The 17,898-nt window shown below is 46.2% G+C and overlaps 1 protein-coding gene across 1 annotated transcript; it reads right to left on the reverse strand.

Moving 5' to 3' along the window:
- Positions 1–37: 37 nt before the first annotated feature.
- On the reverse strand, positions 38–14,401 carry SLC25A48 (solute carrier family 25 member 48). Its single transcript, XM_059860317.1, has 8 exons — positions 14,268–14,401; positions 12,341–12,384; positions 8,572–8,643; positions 7,663–7,915; positions 6,245–6,493; positions 4,909–5,042; positions 2,450–2,579; positions 38–1,869 (listed from the first exon to the last, which is right to left on the reverse strand). Exons 1-7 carry the CDS (start codon positions 14,311–14,313, stop codon positions 2,457–2,459), a joined length of 921 nt encoding a protein of 306 aa, XP_059716300.1. The 5' UTR covers positions 14,314–14,401; the 3' UTR covers positions 38–1,869; positions 2,450–2,456.
- Positions 14,402–17,898: the final 3,497 nt, after the last annotated feature.

Genomic DNA, 17,898 nt, shown 5'->3' on the forward strand with positions numbered 1-17,898 from the left:
TGGGCATCATGAGGGCAGGATCATGCAGATACACAGCTGTTTGTGAACTCATCAGTTTAATTCATTCATGATCCATTTTACATTATGCAGGCAGATGAACACACCATTTGTTTGCATTAAAAAGTAGTCTGCCCAAGTATTATCCTTGGAGACACATGTTATTATCCATTTAAAAAACATGTTTTACATACATGCAGTAAAATAGGCAACATGAAAAGGATGAATCTTTAAATGCAGCCAGCAACAAATACTTGTGTGAAGGATCATCAATTTTTTCCATATTATTTATTAAAAACTGTTCCATGTATCCTAAAGAAGATCAAAGGCACTGTGAGCCTTTTGAGATGAAGCAACACCAGCTGTTTCTTCCCCATTTTAAGGCCAGTTCTGGAAGCACCCACACTTTTGTTTTTAAGCAGGGCTCCAATGATGAGGAGCCCAAAGAAGGTGACCCCATTTCCAAGTACTGCTCCAGACCCAAAGTTTTAGGCACTTTCTGCTGTGATCTTTCAAGTGTTGTGACGAATTCTCCCATTTATCCAGGGAAGAGGACATAGGAGTTTCTCTCTCCTTCTCCTCATTTTATGGAGGAAAGCTGGACAGCTGCTCCACATTGTCTTCAGAAACCTTGTTTTAAAGGCATCTGCTGAAACTGTAATCACTGGGCTTTTCCACCAGAGCTCTTCTCCAGAGGAAGAGCTGGTCCTCTAGAACATTTCCCAGATGAAGTGTTGTCCTGGATTATTCCCCCATGTCTTGTGTCCCTCTGCATGTGAGCCCCCTTAGAGTCTCCCACCAGTGCCACCAGAGTCCTCTTGTCACAGCAAAGCTGGTTCTTCTTGGGCTTTGGCATCAAAAGCTCTATGCTTAGAAAATAAATCATAAGGATATTTAACATCATAAAGAGAAAAATTCATTATGTAAACGATCATGGAATAATTGAAATGCTGAGGTAGACCAAAGAGAGACTGGGCCTGCGCCAGTGGTCTCAGTGAGATTCCAGGAAAGAGCTGGAGGTCTCAAGCATGCTGTGTCCTAAAGAGACTTCTTTTGGTGATGTTCTGCTCATGGCTACAAAGAGATGTCTGCAGGGAAGTCATGTCAGGGTGCTCGGAGGGTCTGATGAGATACCTCAAGCCAGTCCCTGGAGGGCTGCACCAGGCAAGCTGTGTAAATTAATAGGCAGCCTTAGATATGAAATGCAAACTTGTTTAATTGTTTTCTGTTGAAAAAAAAAAGCACCTTAGTCTCTGAATTTAACATCCTCCTGTTTCCCAATTTAATTTATACCTTGGATAACAGACTGAAGTTGTTAAAGCCTTTACATTTTTCATGATAATGTGTTAAATTGTGCCAAACTGTGTTGTAGAACACACATGTTTGTATGGGAGGAGTCACCCACTTCTTTGAACCTGAAAGCAAGCTAGGATTTGGTGGGAACAAGAAAAAGCACCTGAATACCAACCATTTCCTCCTTTCCTTGTTCACCAAAGAAGATGAATGTTATAACACCGTGTTGTACAAAAGACGCTCCCTTGGTGGTTTGAGGTGGGCTGGGTTTGGGTGCATCACTTGGGAAAGGGAAGTTCTCTTCCTGGTTCAATACAAAAAATGCCATTGGTGAAGAAGCCCACCACCACCACCAGAATTACTAGGGTGCTCTTAGTCAACAGTGAAAGATTTGATAATGAAATAGTCTTTGTGTTTGATTGAGCTGGTGCAGTTTTCAGAGTGCTCCATGGGACCCCGTGTCCACAGTAGATGCTGTAGGTGCAGGAGGGGAGTCTTCAGAGCAGCTGAGCCCTCACCAGCACCACACTGCTGATCTGGCTCAGGAAGGCAGGAGACTTTCTGGTCTTCTTGGCAACACTTTTGAAATAAGAAAGAAGGAGATTTATGTAGTACTGCAGAAAACAGCAAAGATGGCCTAGAAAAATCTTGAGTATCTAGCTGCTAAAAAAGTTTCTTTAATCAGATATTTTTAATGCTGCTCCTTTATGCAACTCCAAGTTACTGAGGGAAAGAGTGAAACAGTGACTTGATAGTCAAGGCACTTTGAAAGAGCTTAATTTTTTATCTTTGGGGCTGGGACAAGTGAGGAAAGAATATTGTGCAGGGACTATTGTAAAAATGGTATTTCAAAACTTATAAAATATTAGAGAATAATCTCCTTTCAAATTTTTACTTCTGATTGATTTGAATTAAAATATTCACAACAATCAGAACAGATTACAGTGAAGCTCCAGAAGATGTGGACTGAAACTAAAATCCATTGGCACATTTGCAGTCTGCTCTGAATCCCACAGACCCAAATTGTGTTTGGCTGTTCAGGAGTGGGTACCCATGTAAAAGGTGCAACTTGCAGAGGATCTATGTAATTGCAACTCTATTTGATTCAAAGATTAATTCTGTAATTTTAATAAAGCTAGAGGGTCTTTTATGTGCTGACCTGGAAGTTAGGGATTGGTCTCACTTTGGCATCTTTTCATTGCTTTGAGAGAAAGTTCATAGCCAAGAAACATGGCTGCACTTGATGGGAATCCTCTTATTGTATTGACCAGGAGGCCCCTAAAAAAGACCTGTTGGGAATGGAGCAAGGTTAGACCATGGGAATATATGGACTATTTTAAGAAGAGAAAAAAACCAATAAATGAAGTCATAGGGGGATTCTGAAGAACCAAATCTTTTGGGTTTGCTTGGAAGATATGCTCCCACTGCTGGTCTTTGCTGAGGTCTGCACTGAGGAAGGGAGCACAGTGGCAGAATCACTGGTTTGGCATCATTGTGCTCCTCACTGCAAACACCACACCCTGGTGTGTGTGAGAGTGTGCACAGTTTGCTTTGGGGTGGCTCTGCTCACAATATGATGGTTCCAGGAGGGATTTCTGCTGGCTTATTTCTCACAAAATCATTCCAATTAACCACCAAGGCTCATCACCACAAGTCACTAATCTAAACACCACAAGTTCAGAATAGATGTGAAAAGGAAGATCAGCAATCAAACCTCTTTCTAGGCTTTACAACAGCAAAGTTCCCACAGCTCCTGTAAAAAACCATGAAAAATCTTGGCCCCAAGATCAGAAGCCCTTAGATTTAAGCATATAACCAATTTTTGCCCTGAAATTACTGAACTCTACTAAACGCCATCATATCTTGTGTCCAACAAATCCTAAGCATAGTGCTGATTTCTTGGAGACAGAATCAAAATATGTTCATGTAGTTTAGATAAAGCTTGCAATGTGAAATTACAGTATTGGGACATTTAGGATATTATTTGATTTATTGGGATGTTTTATTTTGTTAGGAAAGAGACGTTTCTGAGAGGAAATTCAATGTTTTTGCATTCTCCATGAAGTAACAAGAGAGACCCAAGTTAAATCATAATGAAGGTTTAGGATGAAAAGCCCAGAGGCATAAATCTTTCTTATCTGAGTGAACACACCTGGCTGTGGAGAAGGACAAGGGTATAGTTGTGTTTCTTTGTGTACACCAGGCAGTTATTGCCAGCACTGAGAATGCTGTTCCTTTGTCTCAGAATGAAAACATCCAGCCCTGGGTTTGCCATTTGTCAGTTGTGAGTCTCCCAATATTCAAAAAGATTTTCCTTATGAGAGCAGAATCCAGTCTTGCTATCAACTAATTACTCAATCCTACTGATGGCTGTGGGGCAGGTGTCAGATGGGGCGGCAGAAAAACTACAAGAAGTACAGAACTCTACCAGAAAACTCTTTTAGTTGTTAGTTCAGGCAGGACAAGGAGGGCAGAGTATTAGGATGAGGATGGAGAGAGAAAGGAAAACCCACGGAAATTCCCATTTCTGCCACCCTGCTGTAAAAGTGCACACCAAGTGGAATGCGCAAGGCAGGTACCATAGAGTCTGGGCACCCTGTCCCCCATGCTGACTGTCCTCAGCATCTCTCCAGGTGCTTGTGCTTCACATGAGTGTGACTTTCTTCGCTCAGTGGCAAGACTACAGGCTCCTGAGACAGCTGGCATAACATAGTGGCACGTTGGCAAATATTGAAATCACACTGAATTGTGATTTTGCAGGATATTTTCCTGTTTGTAACTTGTTACATTTCTCTCAAAATGTGAAAATTAACACTTTGGAGCTAAGAGACCACGCGCTGTTCCAATGATAAATACAGATTTATTTCAATATCAGAAGACATTGCTTCCACAACCATGCCTTGGCAACACAATAAAGCTGCAAACCCTTATTCTCTGCCATTCACATTTAACTGAGGCAAAGTTTGCAGGTAGAAAAAATATCTTTTATTACACTAACAGACAAAGTCAGAAAAGGCAGATAAGTTGTTTGGCACGCAGCCCTTCTTCATGTTCGAAACGAAAGCAATTCTGATATAAGTACGCTGACATTCAGCTCTACCTTGGTGCAAAAGGAGGGCAAGCAGTGCAAAAGCAGCATTAATTCCACCAAATCATTGCCCAGGGTGACCAGACACACCCAGAATGCCAGGACAGTCCCACTGGAATCAGTTTATTGACACCAAAGTCAATGGGAAACGTTTGACCTCTGCATTCTGCAGAAGAATCACACAGGTAAGACTTTCTACCTCTGATTTATGATAAGTCAAATCATATCCATGATTAAGTGTACTAAGATGAAATGTTGTTTGAAGTTAATTACACCAGCAGTGTGTGACCCCCCAAGTCATTCATTTTTTCATTATGTAATATGTATTATAACTCTCACTATTTTGATTTAGAAGAAATCTACATGATAATTACCTACTGCCATAATAATAATTTAGCACTAACTGGCTTTAGCTGTCTCTCAACAGCTAAAAAACCTCTCAACACTGCAGATAGGTTTTAACAGTCACTGTATTTTTCAATTGACAATTAAATACCTAATAACCAGATTTAACTTCAAATGTCACTTACTTTTAAGCCCTCGTTCTGGTAGCTCTGCAACATGCAGTCAATGGTCCCTTTGTACTGGTTTAAATAAACTCCATCTGCCTGAAGTCGACTTTTCACAACATCCATTGGAGTACATACTGCCCAGGAAACAGCTCCTGGAAAAATGCAGAAGTGTTTGAATAATTCCTTCTCTGTACTTCCTTGCCTGCAGGTCAGTGAACTCAGAAATTCACATCTATCACATCATATTCATGCAGTTTTTATTCAGGGCATTCACCCTGCTCAGGCACAGAAACAGTACTTCTGGGAGAAAGTTCCCTGTTTCTGGAAGGTGTTCAGACTTTGGAGGTTATGTTGCTGATCAGATGCAGGCAACCCAAGAGGGGCTTCTCCAGGTGCAAATACATTTTTTGCTGTGCTCCAGGTGGAACATGGACATGCCATGGGAAGAGCCTGAGCTGCTGCTTGGGGCAATTTCAGAAAAAACTGAGTCCTCTGATAAGAGCAAAGTGTGAGCTGAGGATACAAATAACAGGTTGGTGCATTTCAGGCTGCCAGGATGAGGCTCCACACAGTGAGATACCCTGTTATTCCTTTAAAGAAATGCCTGTTTCCATTGATTAGCCTGCAGCTGAGTGGGATGGTTTGCCTTTGGAAAGATCAGTACATGACTGCAATCCATGGCCCAGCTGGACAGACAAGAGTTTGTCTGGACCTATGTGAGTGTTGGGGCACACTAGAAAAACCATCCAGAGGCACCAGGGGCCTCTTTATTTGAGAAGGCATTTGTTATCATTACCTGAGCTAAGGATTGACTTGCCTTTATGGATCTGCAATTTAGAAATGGCCAAGAAGTGGGGAGTGGGAGTAGGGGTGACCTTTCACATTATGGGGGGCACACATGCCAGTTTTACTGGCAAGGGTACATGTGGAAAAAAGAAGAAGATCAGTAACAGTCAACTGAGCTTCTGCTGGGTGTGGGTAGGTGCACACCCTCCAGGTGGGCAGCCAACAGGTTGAAGTCCTCTTCTGGAGGCATCTTGGCTTCTGCGTATCCCTGGCAATGGGATTGGCAGGCTGCCCTGAGGCATCCAGGGAGACGAAGGCACTGTCTGTTCTCCTCTTCACTGACAATGAGCCCAAGCAAGTTCTGATAACATCACTTCCATAAAGTTTGTCAAGTCATAAAGTGCAGCTGTGGTGACAGGGAACCCAGCCTTGGGGAAGGAAGGTTCAGTCCCATGTCCTCTGCTGGTGCTCAGGAGGATGCAGTGGCCCTTGAGTCACCCTCGTAATCTGCCCCGAGAACCTTCCTGTTCTTGTTTTTCCAATGCTGTGAGGAAGTAAAGGTGCTTACCTGCGACACCCCCTGCCACCCAGATAGAGAAGGGATTAGGAGCAATGGTTCCATGAGGAGTTATCCAGTCACAGAACATTGCATACGGGATGAAATAGGCGCAGTACCCGGGAACGTCCCTCAGGAGCATTGCTACATTGCCTCGGTATATTCCTGCAATCCCCTCTTTCTGGAGGATTGTCCTTAAACAGTGAATTGGGCCTCGGTACACAGGAGATCCAGGAGCTGTGGAATTTAGTTTAACGTTTCCTACAAAAAAGAAAAAAAAAAGATACAACTGTTGGAATAGATATATTGCCACAGAACTCCTCTCCAAAGCCCACTGCCATTGATTAGAAGTCGCTGACATCCAGTTTCTTCTGCTGGGGTCGGCAGATAATGTGGGAAAAATGTTTTAGGTCCATTTTCAGAAAACATCTAGACCCTTCAGACAGATTTTTCTTAGATGCATGGCATACCTCCCAGTAGTATGTGCCCAGGGAGACTTCCAAATAAGTTTAAGGCAATGTGCCCAATTTTCATGGATTTCAACTTCAACTTATGCCAGGTCACATCTCTGAAAGCCTTAACATCTTCAGAGTCTGGCCCTTCCCGTGTAGACCAAAATGTTTTTGTAAAAGGCATTAGGTTTCTAAACTGCATTGAGACTTTAAAAATGGACATAATATTGTTTTATCAAAGCAACAGAAGAATGCCAGCATTTCACAGTTAAGTGCCATTACTGTAATTGTGAGAAAATTGAAATGCTCAAATCCAAGCTGTTCAGCTCTGAAGCTGCTCCATGTCTTCATTTGGCTGTGCATGTGCTCTGGTGGGGTTTGCTCCATGCTGGCAGTCTGCAATGGAATTCAGCTGCTGTCTAAAGCTGAAGCAGCTCCTTCTGCCTTGTGGACAGGGAACAGCCACCCACTGCCATCCTGCTGGTGTCCCCTCGTGACCCATTCTGCTCACACTATCTGGCACCCTGTGTGAAATAAGTCGGTTTTTAAATGTAAATGGGAAACGTCTGCTTTTGAACAGAGAAGGGTGGAATAACAGAGGTTTATGGGTAAATATATGTGGGACTGAGAGTGTGCAGAGAGAGATGGGGAGCTGGCATTGCCACTGGCAGCCATGGTGCTGCTGCTGGGATCTCCAGGGGACCCCACAGCCCAGGGACTCACAATTTCTGCAGCTTCTGGTCTTGAGCAGACCTGCCTCATGTTCCTTAGAGATCCCAGCTGTCTGGAAACACCACTGATAAAAACCCTTCCCTTGAGCTGAACAGGATGGCGTCCATCCTCAGGCAAAAGGGAGAATTTTTAGCCCAACTGCAGCAGCACAAGTCAGCAGAAAGCCCAACCTTGACCAAAGCTGTAAAGCTCTGCGTAAGTACCAAAGATTACCAGAGACAGGAAGACAAAACTCTTGCTTCCTACCTTTGGTGTAGGGCTGTGTTTGCATCTGTAGCCTTATCTTGACTAGTTCCACGGGAGTGCCAATGCCCACAGAGATGACCCCAGCCACGAGGCTGGCCAGGGTCATGTCGCTGAGTGAGGGCGCGGCCGCCGGGTCCCCGTGGCGGAGCTGGCTCAGGAACCGCTGCGTGTTGCTGAAGACCCCGAACACCACCGAGCTGTAGATGCCAGTGCTGGCCAGTGGGAAGGACATGCCCTTGAAGAAGCCGGTCAGCTACCCAGGAAAGGGAGCAGGGCTTAGGAGGCTGAGCAGGACTGAGCAGTGTAAACCCCAACTTGTCTATCGGGTTAGAAATCACAGAGGCACACAATGGTTTGGGTTGGAAAGGACTTGGAAAGTTGTCTTGTTCCAATCCCCTGCCATAGTCAGGGATGAAATGCAAATCCAAGTAGCAGATGTCTCCTGGAACCAACTGTTTGCACATGCTGAGCAAAGGAAATTGGTTCATGCTGCTAAAGGCTTATAAAGATTGTGCAGAATACGGGATGTGGCTGAAAGCACAGGAACCCATGTAGAAGTGCCTCATGTAGACAGTGTTTGTTCTGTCTTCACAAAAAGTCAGCAAAATCCTTCTAGGAGACCTCTGCCAGTGGGATCAGGCAAAAGAGTCATTGTGGATGCAACCCATGTGGAAACACTGATCATTCCATGCCAGGGATCTCCCTTTTCTCTATAGGAGTCACCAAGTGGTGACTTGACCTTAGAGTTAAGCAAGAGAAGGCTGTAGGGATTTGCAGGCTCAATTGCATAAACTTTATTGGTCTTTATATAACTGCTGGTGTCAACAGCATTTTGTACAATTGCTTTATTTATCTATTTATTGACTTGCACTTTCTACCAGCACATTTGATGTATGATGAAGTACTTACAGACTCATTTCTGTACACAGTGAGAACGCACTTGAGTGTATTTCCATATCCTTGTCCAGCTTGCAAACGAGTCTGCAAAAGACATTTGTTAAATGTGATTAAAATCCTATGTTTCCAGCCCAATGGAGGCTCATGCTATGTAAACAATGTGTACTTTGCTTTGAGAGCAAGTCCTTCCTTAGTCGTAAAGAGAACTGAGCAATAAAATAAGATATATGGGCATCCACCCTCTTGAACTTTGCCAGAACCAAGGCTAAGCAGGATCTCACAGCCTGAAGCTCTCTGCAGCATCTGGAATCAATGACTGTCAAATTGCTCTACAGCCTGGACTAGCCACCCTGACCCAGCACAGCAGGCTGCTGGTGTGCAGTGCTGTCATTGGCAAGGGCCTGATTTATGTGGAAATTGGAGAGTGGTGTGGTCTTCATTTGGAGACTCTCAAGGGAGGCTGGGATGTGTTGCAAAGAGAGGAGAGGTGAGCTCCCCTGGGAGACTTCTGGGTCCCTTCTGCTCTAAGGTAGATTTTAAGACACAGAAATACTAATTGGAGCTAAAACAATTCAGCACCATTTCAGAAATTCTCCATGCTTCACTCAAAAACAGTTTCATATAATTTCAAATAAAGACATTTTATTTCTGGAAAACAAATTGGTTATACATCTTCCAGGAGATGTAAGAAATGGCACGTAGGTCACAACAAAGCCTACAGGATTAGGCATTTCCCCTTCTCATATGTACATATTTAGATCATCTTTCATTCAAGCTGCTCACAAGGTTGCACTAGAAACATCCTAACAAGGGATGCCTTTTTTGGGCTTAGAGGTGTGCAAGGACGTGGAAACACTGCTCATTTCACAGCACCTCAGGCTTCATCTTCGCTGAGGCCAAAGCTAATTTGTTATAGAAGGACACACATGCTCCTCCGAAATGTTTTTAGGAAATGGGGACATTTCTGACTGTATTTATCAGCACTGCTGCTAGCAATGAAGGCTGAAGGGACACTGCCAACCTGTGCTGGAGGGATGGTGTCCAATCCCATCCACTGGCTCAGCTCTGAGCTCAACCAGAGTGAAGCAGAAAATTATTTGGGAATTTAACACCTAAAGGAATGTGTGTCTGCCAGAGTTCATGGCTGGTGGGAGCTTTTGGATGGCAAACAGCACGTTGGATGGTACAATCACTTGGCCCAGAGCCCTGCAAGAGGCTGCCAGTACTGCCATGGGACCCTGGCAGGGGCAGGAGGGACCAAAGTCTGTGTTCACCCCTCAGTCCAGGCTCACCCCTCAGCCCGGGGTGGCTCCATGCAGCTCTTTGCACACATGGAGCATCCCTGCTCCACTCCAGGCCTGGCCAGAAGCCACAGAGAAGCAGCAGCCAAAGCAAAATATCTCCTGAGCACTCAGAACAAGCTGGTACATGAAGCTGCTGCCATGGCTCAGCAGCACACGTTGTGCAACGTGGGCAGGCTCAGGCCACGGGTGCAGACTGGGCACACTGTGACTCACACTGGGGATAACAGGGCTGGGGGGACCAGGGGAAGGTCACTCACACCCAGAGTGACCCAGGACAAGGTGACCCAAGTGCTCAGTCCTGGGTTCATCTTAACCGAGACATTTCCACTTTGCCTCCATGGGCTTGTTTTGTTGTTTCGATTTTTTTTCCTTTTACTCAGTAACCAGGTATTTAGAGGTTCAAGTTAATATATTTTTTGAGTAACTGGGGGCAACTGAGTGTTCTCACAATCTGGTTCTCACACATGTCCCTTAGCTAATCTGTTAACATCCAGCACTGAAATCCCTGCTGGCATCTGTGACAAAGTCCGCTACTACCAGTATGGACATACCTCTGCAAAGTTCTCCTTTTTGTTATGTTTTGATTAGATAGGGCTTTTGGGTGACACCCAGAAGCTGAAGAAAGTTCTGGGAAAATGAATGCAGTGGATAGGATGAAAAGTGAGTAAAGGCACAAGTTTTAGAGTTTTGCAAAGATGTAGGAAAAAACAGCTGCTGGGGTTTGATGGGACACCTGATCCCCTGGAGGCTGCAGATTCTGCTGAGCAGCCCCTTTGCTGGCCTAGTGCTGTGTAAAAACTCTCTTTTCCTCTTTCCTGCTGTGTAAAAACTCTCTTTTCCCCTTTCCTGCTCCTGAATTTGGAACATAACAAGTCTGCCTACTTGGTATTCCCGAGGCAAAGCCTTGCCCAAAGCCAAGAGCAAGAGGGGGCAGCCTGACAGTTGTCTTTATAACCACTGAAGGATGGACTTGCTCTTTCTTGGCATCCAAACTTGAAGTTTCTGAGCAGGATTCTCATGGGCAAACTCTCCCAGGCCAGGCAGTGATGCCATGGCCACCAGCCTGAGATGGAGATTGCCTTGGCCACGCTGGGCAGAGCCTCCCTTTGCTGCCTGTGCCCTGCCCATGGCTGGGTGGTGTGGGCAGTCTTGTGGCTCCTCCTGCATGGGGTCGGCACCCACCTTTGCACAGGGATGCCCTTGGGGTATCACTTTAGCAGATCAGAAAGAATGGGGCTGGCTGGGTACCTCCTGATCCAGGAGAGCGTGGTGTGTGCAAGGGGATGGCTGGGATGGCTGGGGAAGGGATGTGGTGTGGGCCATGCTGGGGCCTGCCTCCTTGGCATCATCCTCCAAAGGGTGGATGGTGCAAACATGACCAGTGGCTTTTGGGTTTGCCAGCTGCCAGCTCTGCCTGGTGTCAGAGCCAGGCTTCAACCAGAGCAGGGAGCACAGAGTCACAGAATTGCTGATAATTTTGAGTTGAAACGGATCTTTTAAGGCCATCTTGTTCAACCTCCCTGCAGTGAGCAGGGACATCTCCAACTAGACCAGGTTGCTCAGAGGCCCATCCATCCTGCCCTTGAATGTTTCCAGGGATGGGCATCTCCCCACCTCTCTGCCCACCCGTGCCTGTGTTTTACCACCTTTTTTGTATAAGACTTCCTTATATCTAATCTAAACCCCTCTTTCTGTTTAAAACCAGCATCCCTTGTCCTATTGCAATGGGCCCTGCTAAAAATTCTGGTTTTATTTCAGGCACCCTTCAAGTACAAGAAGGCCACAATAAAATTTCTTTGTAGCCTTCTATTCTTCAGGCTGAACAACCCCAACAAGGGCAGAGAAGCTAAAGTGATGAAGGCTGCCCAGAAATGCCTGGGCAAATAAAGAAAGGAACAGGATCCTCTTCCCTGTCTCTGCAGCAGTAGGGATGGTCAGCTTGGTTGAGTCAGGATGCACTGCTATGTGCATGGGCTTGTCTGCATCATGCTGACAAATACCTTCTTACTTCTCTAAATCCTTCTGTTGGAGGAATAATTATCGTGAAGGAATCATAAACACTGTGTGTCACAGCCCCGGGATAACAATTTCAGAACTCTGCCCTTCCAGCATTACCAGCACTGGGAAAACATAAAAATGTGTCTGCAGCAAAACAAATAGAGTGCCCTCACTGCCCTTTGAATACTAGTCCGTGGCAAAGTTCAATAAAACATTGCCAGAACTGTTCAGTGAACCACACATTCCATAAGGCCAGGTTAAATTTCAGCATTAATTCTTCACACAGGAACTTGCACGTTATCAGTCAGTTCTTTTAGTTTCTCATTCAAAATGAGCATTGGAGAGGAAGAAAGTCTGTGAAAATGTTCAAAATTCCCCTTTGGGATAAATGAAGGTCCCTTGAGGCATCAGCTAGAGAAAAGGTCTGAATTGGTGGGGGTTTGGGTGGTGACATGTGAATGCAGTTCAAAGTGTTTTACCTTGACCGTGTCCAGGGGATGGCCCGCAACCACACTGGCAATTCCTGGGGGTGAAAGCAAAGTATTATGCACAACACTGAAGCTTTTGTGGCAGGAGAGGATGCAATGGGTTTAGAGAAGAGATTTCCACAGGAACAGTTGTAAGGGGCCTAGCCAGAGCAATGACCAGCAGGATGCCCCTTCCCTGACAACAGCTAAAAGCTGAGCTTAAACACTTTTCTGTGTACACCCTCCTGGACTCCTTCAGCTTTACATCTCAAAAGCACCAGAGAAGGAGAACTCATGTTTGTATGTCTTGTCCAGGACCAACCCCTTTTGCACTCCTGAACACTCACACAAATTTTTAGCCTCAGAATGGTGAGATTCCTGTTTAACACAAGGCAGTGCTTTCTCCTGGCTCAGAGTGATGTCCTGGTCCCATTAGCTGACTGCTAATGGGTCTTGCAAATTCCTCATCCTTTGCTGCTTTAAGAGCAGTTTATAGAGATACCTACCAGAGAGGATTTAGATACTGAGGATCCTGCTCTGCACAGAACTGTCCAGTGCCATCCTGCCTTCCTCCCCATGGTTCTCTGGGGAGAAACTGGCCCATAATCTCTTACCTTTCACACACCTACTCACACCACTCACTACCAGGAGCTCTTGTGGCAGCACAGAGGATAGTTTAGTTTCCCTCTTCTCCAGGAGAATGGAACGCCTGTGTGCCATGGCCAGGATATGGTTTTGTGTCTTTGTTGCAAACAACATTGGCAGGTTTTAGGGTTTGTGAAGAGTGGGTAAATAGTGGTGCTTTCTCACCAGCAAATCTCTGTGCAAACCTGTGCCCAGAGGTGCTTTGGGCATGTAATTTCTCACTCATAGTGGGTTAGTACTGAAAAGAGCATCATGTCTGTAGCCAACACATTATGCCTTTTCTAAAAACGTGTTAAAAAATGTCCCCTCTCCTCCCAGCCCTGGGACCACCCATGGTCTAGTGCTATGAATGAAAACTCCCAGATGTCACTGCTGCAGAGCACTGGTTCACCTCCAGAATATCCTGTCCCATTGCCAGAGGCATGCAGCTACAGCACAGGGCAGTGGGGCAGAGAGAGAAACCACAGCCTACAGAGATCCAAAAATCAGCTGCTCACACAAACTTTTGGCAGAGGTTTTGGGTTTTTTAGTCTGCTAATTTATTAACCTCGTCTGGCAGGACGCCTGTGATCCACCTCACACCCTGCTCCTGTGTCGGGTCTGTAGGGTCACCAGAGCAGAGGTTTGCTCTGCGGTGACTGTGTCCTGCTGCAGCCCTGGGGGCAGCAGAGCTGGTCGCCCTCTCAGCTGGCATCTCTCAGTTCCGCCAACCTTGTCCCGTTACTGACGCCTCTACGCGTCGTTTGCCTTCCTTTTCTTTCTGTTATCTGTTTCCCGCTGTTTGCCGTCGGAATTCCCGGCAGACAGGATCAATCCCTGCCGTGGCCATTAGCCCTGTGGCGGGGTGAGGACCCGGCAGTGCCTCCTCCGGGATGGGGACACGGGGAGCTGAGCTGCCAGCCCCCTTCAAGACACGGGGGCAAGGACGGCAGAGCCGGCGGGAGCTGGGGGCGTGCGGGGGCCTCTGGAAACCGGCCACGCACAGCAGCATCACAAGTTCTAAACTTGAATTTTAACTATCCTGCCCATGGAAATGGGATTAAACCGCACTTGTGTACCGAAGCAAAGCAAACCGTGGGAGACGCCGGGCGGAGGCACAGACCGTGGGTGACCCGGAGGGTTTTATCCCGGGGAGTTTTATCCCCGGAGGGGTTTATCACCGGAGCGGAGGGTTTTATCCCCGGAGCGGAGGGTTTTATCACCGGAGGGCTTTATCTCCGGAGGGTTTTCTCTCCGGGTACCCCCGCCGTGCGCCCTTCGCCTCCTCCCCAGCCGCGCTCTCGGCATCACTCACCGCCCACCAAGCCCGCCACGAAGTCCTGCAGCTGGACGCTCCCCATGCCCGTCCCGCGGGGCCGAGTCCCGGGCTCCCGGCGGGCAGGAGATCCCCGCGGGCAGCGCGGGAGCCGTGCGGGCTCCGAGCGCTCCGCGTTCCGCGGCTTCCAAGCGCTGTGACATCACGCACGGCGGCTTAAAGGCGCCGCGGGGCCGCTGACACCGTCCGGCCGGGATGGGCCACAGAGGGCTGCACATAACCCTGGGGCGGGGGCACCGAGGAGCGGAGGAGCAGCATCGCTGCCTGGGCGGGCAGCGGGGAAGGGGCTCAGAGTGAACGGGGGGAAAGGTAGGGATGTGGGAAGGTCATGTACACTCGCGAATTGAAGATGGATGTACAGAGATAAACAGTGTTGCACCCTTAATCAGTTGAAAAGTATCTCCGTTCCCTCCATTGAAATGACTGGGTCATCCTTTGAGGAGCTACCCCTAATTTTTGTATGATTTTTTCCAGGAGATAACTCCAATTTCTTTATAATCTTTCCAGAAGACAACTCATATTTCTGTATTTTGGGGAGCAATGAACTATTGCCCCCCTGGATGATTCCTTCTACATAGTATTCACAATTTTCTTATACATTGATTACATGCTTCTCCCTCTGTCCTGTCTTTCCCAGAGCCAAGATTCCAGATCTGGTGTATTCTGCTGTCTTGCAAGATGTTCCTTTTCACCCTCCTCAATAATTTTTGTTTAAATTCTTTCAACTGTACAGCCAGAGCCCCAAGTGATATGAAAGAACCACTCAGCAGAATATTTTCTGTTTTGATCTCAACCTCTTTTCTGGGGATTCCTAACATGCCTTTCTGATTGGGACTGAAGGCTGGACTCCCTCTCTTGAATCACAAATACCTGATCTTGAGCCCAGCCTGGCTGCTGTGCCTCCTCTGTGGCATTTTCAAATAGTAAATCTAATGTTTTACACCTGAACAGCACCTGGTCACTCAGCACAGGACCTCCTCACCATCCTCAACCAGCTCTCCTTGTGCTCACCAACTCCACCAGAAATGTCCTCTTGGACTTCAGGGCCATGACTGCTCCAGAAAAGATGGCTTGGCCCTTGGCCACTGTACACATACATCTGGCTGAGGTTTATACTACAGCCCAAAGCAAATTTTATTCTGTCTAGGCTAGATTTCTGTAGGTGGCAGTTCCTTGGGTCAGTTTTGGAGTCTTTCTTACAAGACTGGCCCCAGGTTTGCTACATTGCCTTCCTTAAATGCAAGGTTGGATTTTCTGGAAATATATTTTGTCTACATGTTCTGGTAACTATAGATAATGTTGGTAGCTCATGAGCAAGAAATCCTGAATGCCAAAATTCTGGCTGAAAATATAAATATTTAAATTTTTTCCTTAAAAAATTGGTGTTTCCATTGCTAAATTATATATTCCACAAAAAGGCCTTAAAACAATGTTCCCTTATGTGCATGCACATATACACAGGAAACCTTATCACCAAGTTGGCTGAAGGGGGCTTTTGTCTAGAAATTGCTTATAGAAATTTAATATGGTGTGCATGGTTATCAGCTCAGATAATCTACACCTGAAACTTTAGATTTTTCAATGCATATAATGCTCATTCTTCCTGAGGAAGGTTTTCCTGAAGCACCACATCTCTAAAGAATTTTGAGGGGGACTGTGGTCCTGGATAAATGTTGGACAGAACATGTGTGCACAAGCACTGTGGAAACTTGTCAGTTATTTGTTTTCTTAAACTTGGTTTCTTCTTTTTAGAAGAAATATTTTTCCACATGTACACTAACACAGAAAAAGGGGTTTGTCCTCATTTTTCATGCACGTTTTCTTGTACAACCAGAAGAAAAGCTGGCTGAATGAGGTAATTATTCAGATAGCACATTAACCATTAATCATATGAATTCTCTTTAACTGGGAGTAACACATTTCTGTGACAAATTCAGAACATCTGCTAACTCAGGGAAAATACTGGACATGGTCTTTGTGCAGCACTGAACCTGGAGCTGAAACCATGTGTTATGGAGAGTTTATTCTAAACAACTCCTGGCCTAGAGGAGGAGGCAGAGGGGCTGGGGCAGGCTGGAGAGAGATGCCCTTGCAGCTGTCCCTGTGGGCACACCCAAGGGTGCAGGATGCTCCTGCTGACAGCAGTGCCCACAAACCTGTGGATGATCCCTGTGTGGGCAGGGACCTGTGTGCAGGACAGTCAATGTTTGCTCAGCCCCTCAGTGTCCTGCTCCTCTGTGTTTGGTGAGGGGTGTTTGTCCCTGAAGCATGGTGGAAAGTTGATCCTTAGTGCCAGCTATGGACTGGGAGCAGGTGAGTCACTCCCAGACAGGCTGAGGCACCTCTCTGGTTCTGCACAGGTGAGCCTGTGCTGCAGCTCCTTCTGCTGCTTTGAGCAGCCTGGCCTTGTGGAAGGTGCCCCTGCCTGGCAGGCAGGTTGGAACTGATGAGTTTTAATGTTCCCATCCAACCCAAACTGTTCTAGGATTCAATGCTTCTGTGATTTTTACCCAAGTGGACTGAACTGGGACCACTAAAACAAAGCTGCTTTTGGACAGGGACATCTTTGCTCTCAGGAGTCCTTTCCAGCACGCCGCCATATCCAGAGGCTTGGGGCTCTTATCTCCACCTGCTGCTGTCAAATACAGCTCTGTTTGTGGAGAGCTGTGCACACACCTCCATCTCCCAGCTGGCAGGGCATCTCGTTTTGCTGGTAACAGGCAGCAGTGACATACGGAGAGCTGGGAAGGGACCCATCCTTTCTTCTGCTCTGAGTCCCAGCCTGGCTTGTAGCCACTCACAAGTGCTGGTCAGAGGGAGATAAGTGTGGTTTTGATTAGGGATGAGGAATTCTCTTCCCCCTGCCAAGAGGGAAGCAGGGAGATTGTGTCATTCTGAGCACTCTGGATTCTGCCTCCTTCTCAACCACAACCTCCCCCCCCCTTTTTTTTTTTTTTAGAGTACCATTCTCTTTTGACCAGTTTACTGTTTCCACAGCAGGTTTATAATGCTACCAATAAAAAGGAAGGAATTTCCCACTGTTTTACCTGGAACTGTGTATTTTCTCTGGAAGAGCATTGCAGTGAAGGAACTGGAACAGACTCAGGAACTTGTGGTAGATTCACACTTAACTGCTCTGGGAATTAAATAATTAACTCAGCAGGGACAGAGTATGTTAGAGATAGAAAGGAGATATTAATTTCATATCCGTCTGTAAATGATTTCTGGGCTAGGATGCATTTCACTGTAAATTCACTTTCAAATTCCCTTTAAATATTCATCTTAAATTCCTTTAAAATATTAACCTGTTAGTAACAAATAATGGCTTAAGCTGCTGGACAAGGTACAAATGAAATTACATTAAACCTTACTTCTGCAGCCAGAGTCACTGGTCCCACATTCTAATGCTTGGTGTCTCTTTGAGGGGCTGAGTTGAACGAGCAGAGCCCAGTAAATTAAAAAAAGCAATGTATAAACAGTCTGAAGCAATGTGTAAGTGGTGATAGGAGGACAACTTCATGGTTAGAGCAACCAGACAGATCCAGGCTGTGGGAAGACATGTCAGGGGGCACATAGCAGAAATAGTTTTTCCCTCCAGGAGCTATCAAAC

The sequence above is a fragment of the Haemorhous mexicanus genome, chromosome 15 (assembly GCF_027477595.1).
Source record: "Haemorhous mexicanus isolate bHaeMex1 chromosome 15, bHaeMex1.pri, whole genome shotgun sequence".
In the NCBI taxonomy this organism is placed as follows: Eukaryota; Metazoa; Chordata; class Aves; order Passeriformes; family Fringillidae; genus Haemorhous; species Haemorhous mexicanus.

What these genes read in the sequence shown, in the direction of transcription:
- SLC25A48 (XM_059860317.1), bottom strand. Translation starts at nt 14,313, where the DNA reads ATGGGGAGCGTCCAGCTGCAGGACTTCGTGGCGGGCTTGGTGGGCG. An exon ending in CTGTGTACAGAAATGAGTCT is followed by an intron (nt 7,916 to 8,571) that starts GTAAGTACTTCA and finishes TTTCCTGGGTAG; the next exon opens with CTGACCGGCTTCTTCAAGGG. An exon ending in AACACAGCCCTACACCAAAG is followed by an intron (nt 6,494 to 7,662) that starts GTAGGAAGCAAG and finishes TCTTTTTTGTAG; the next exon opens with GAAACGTTAAACTAAATTCC.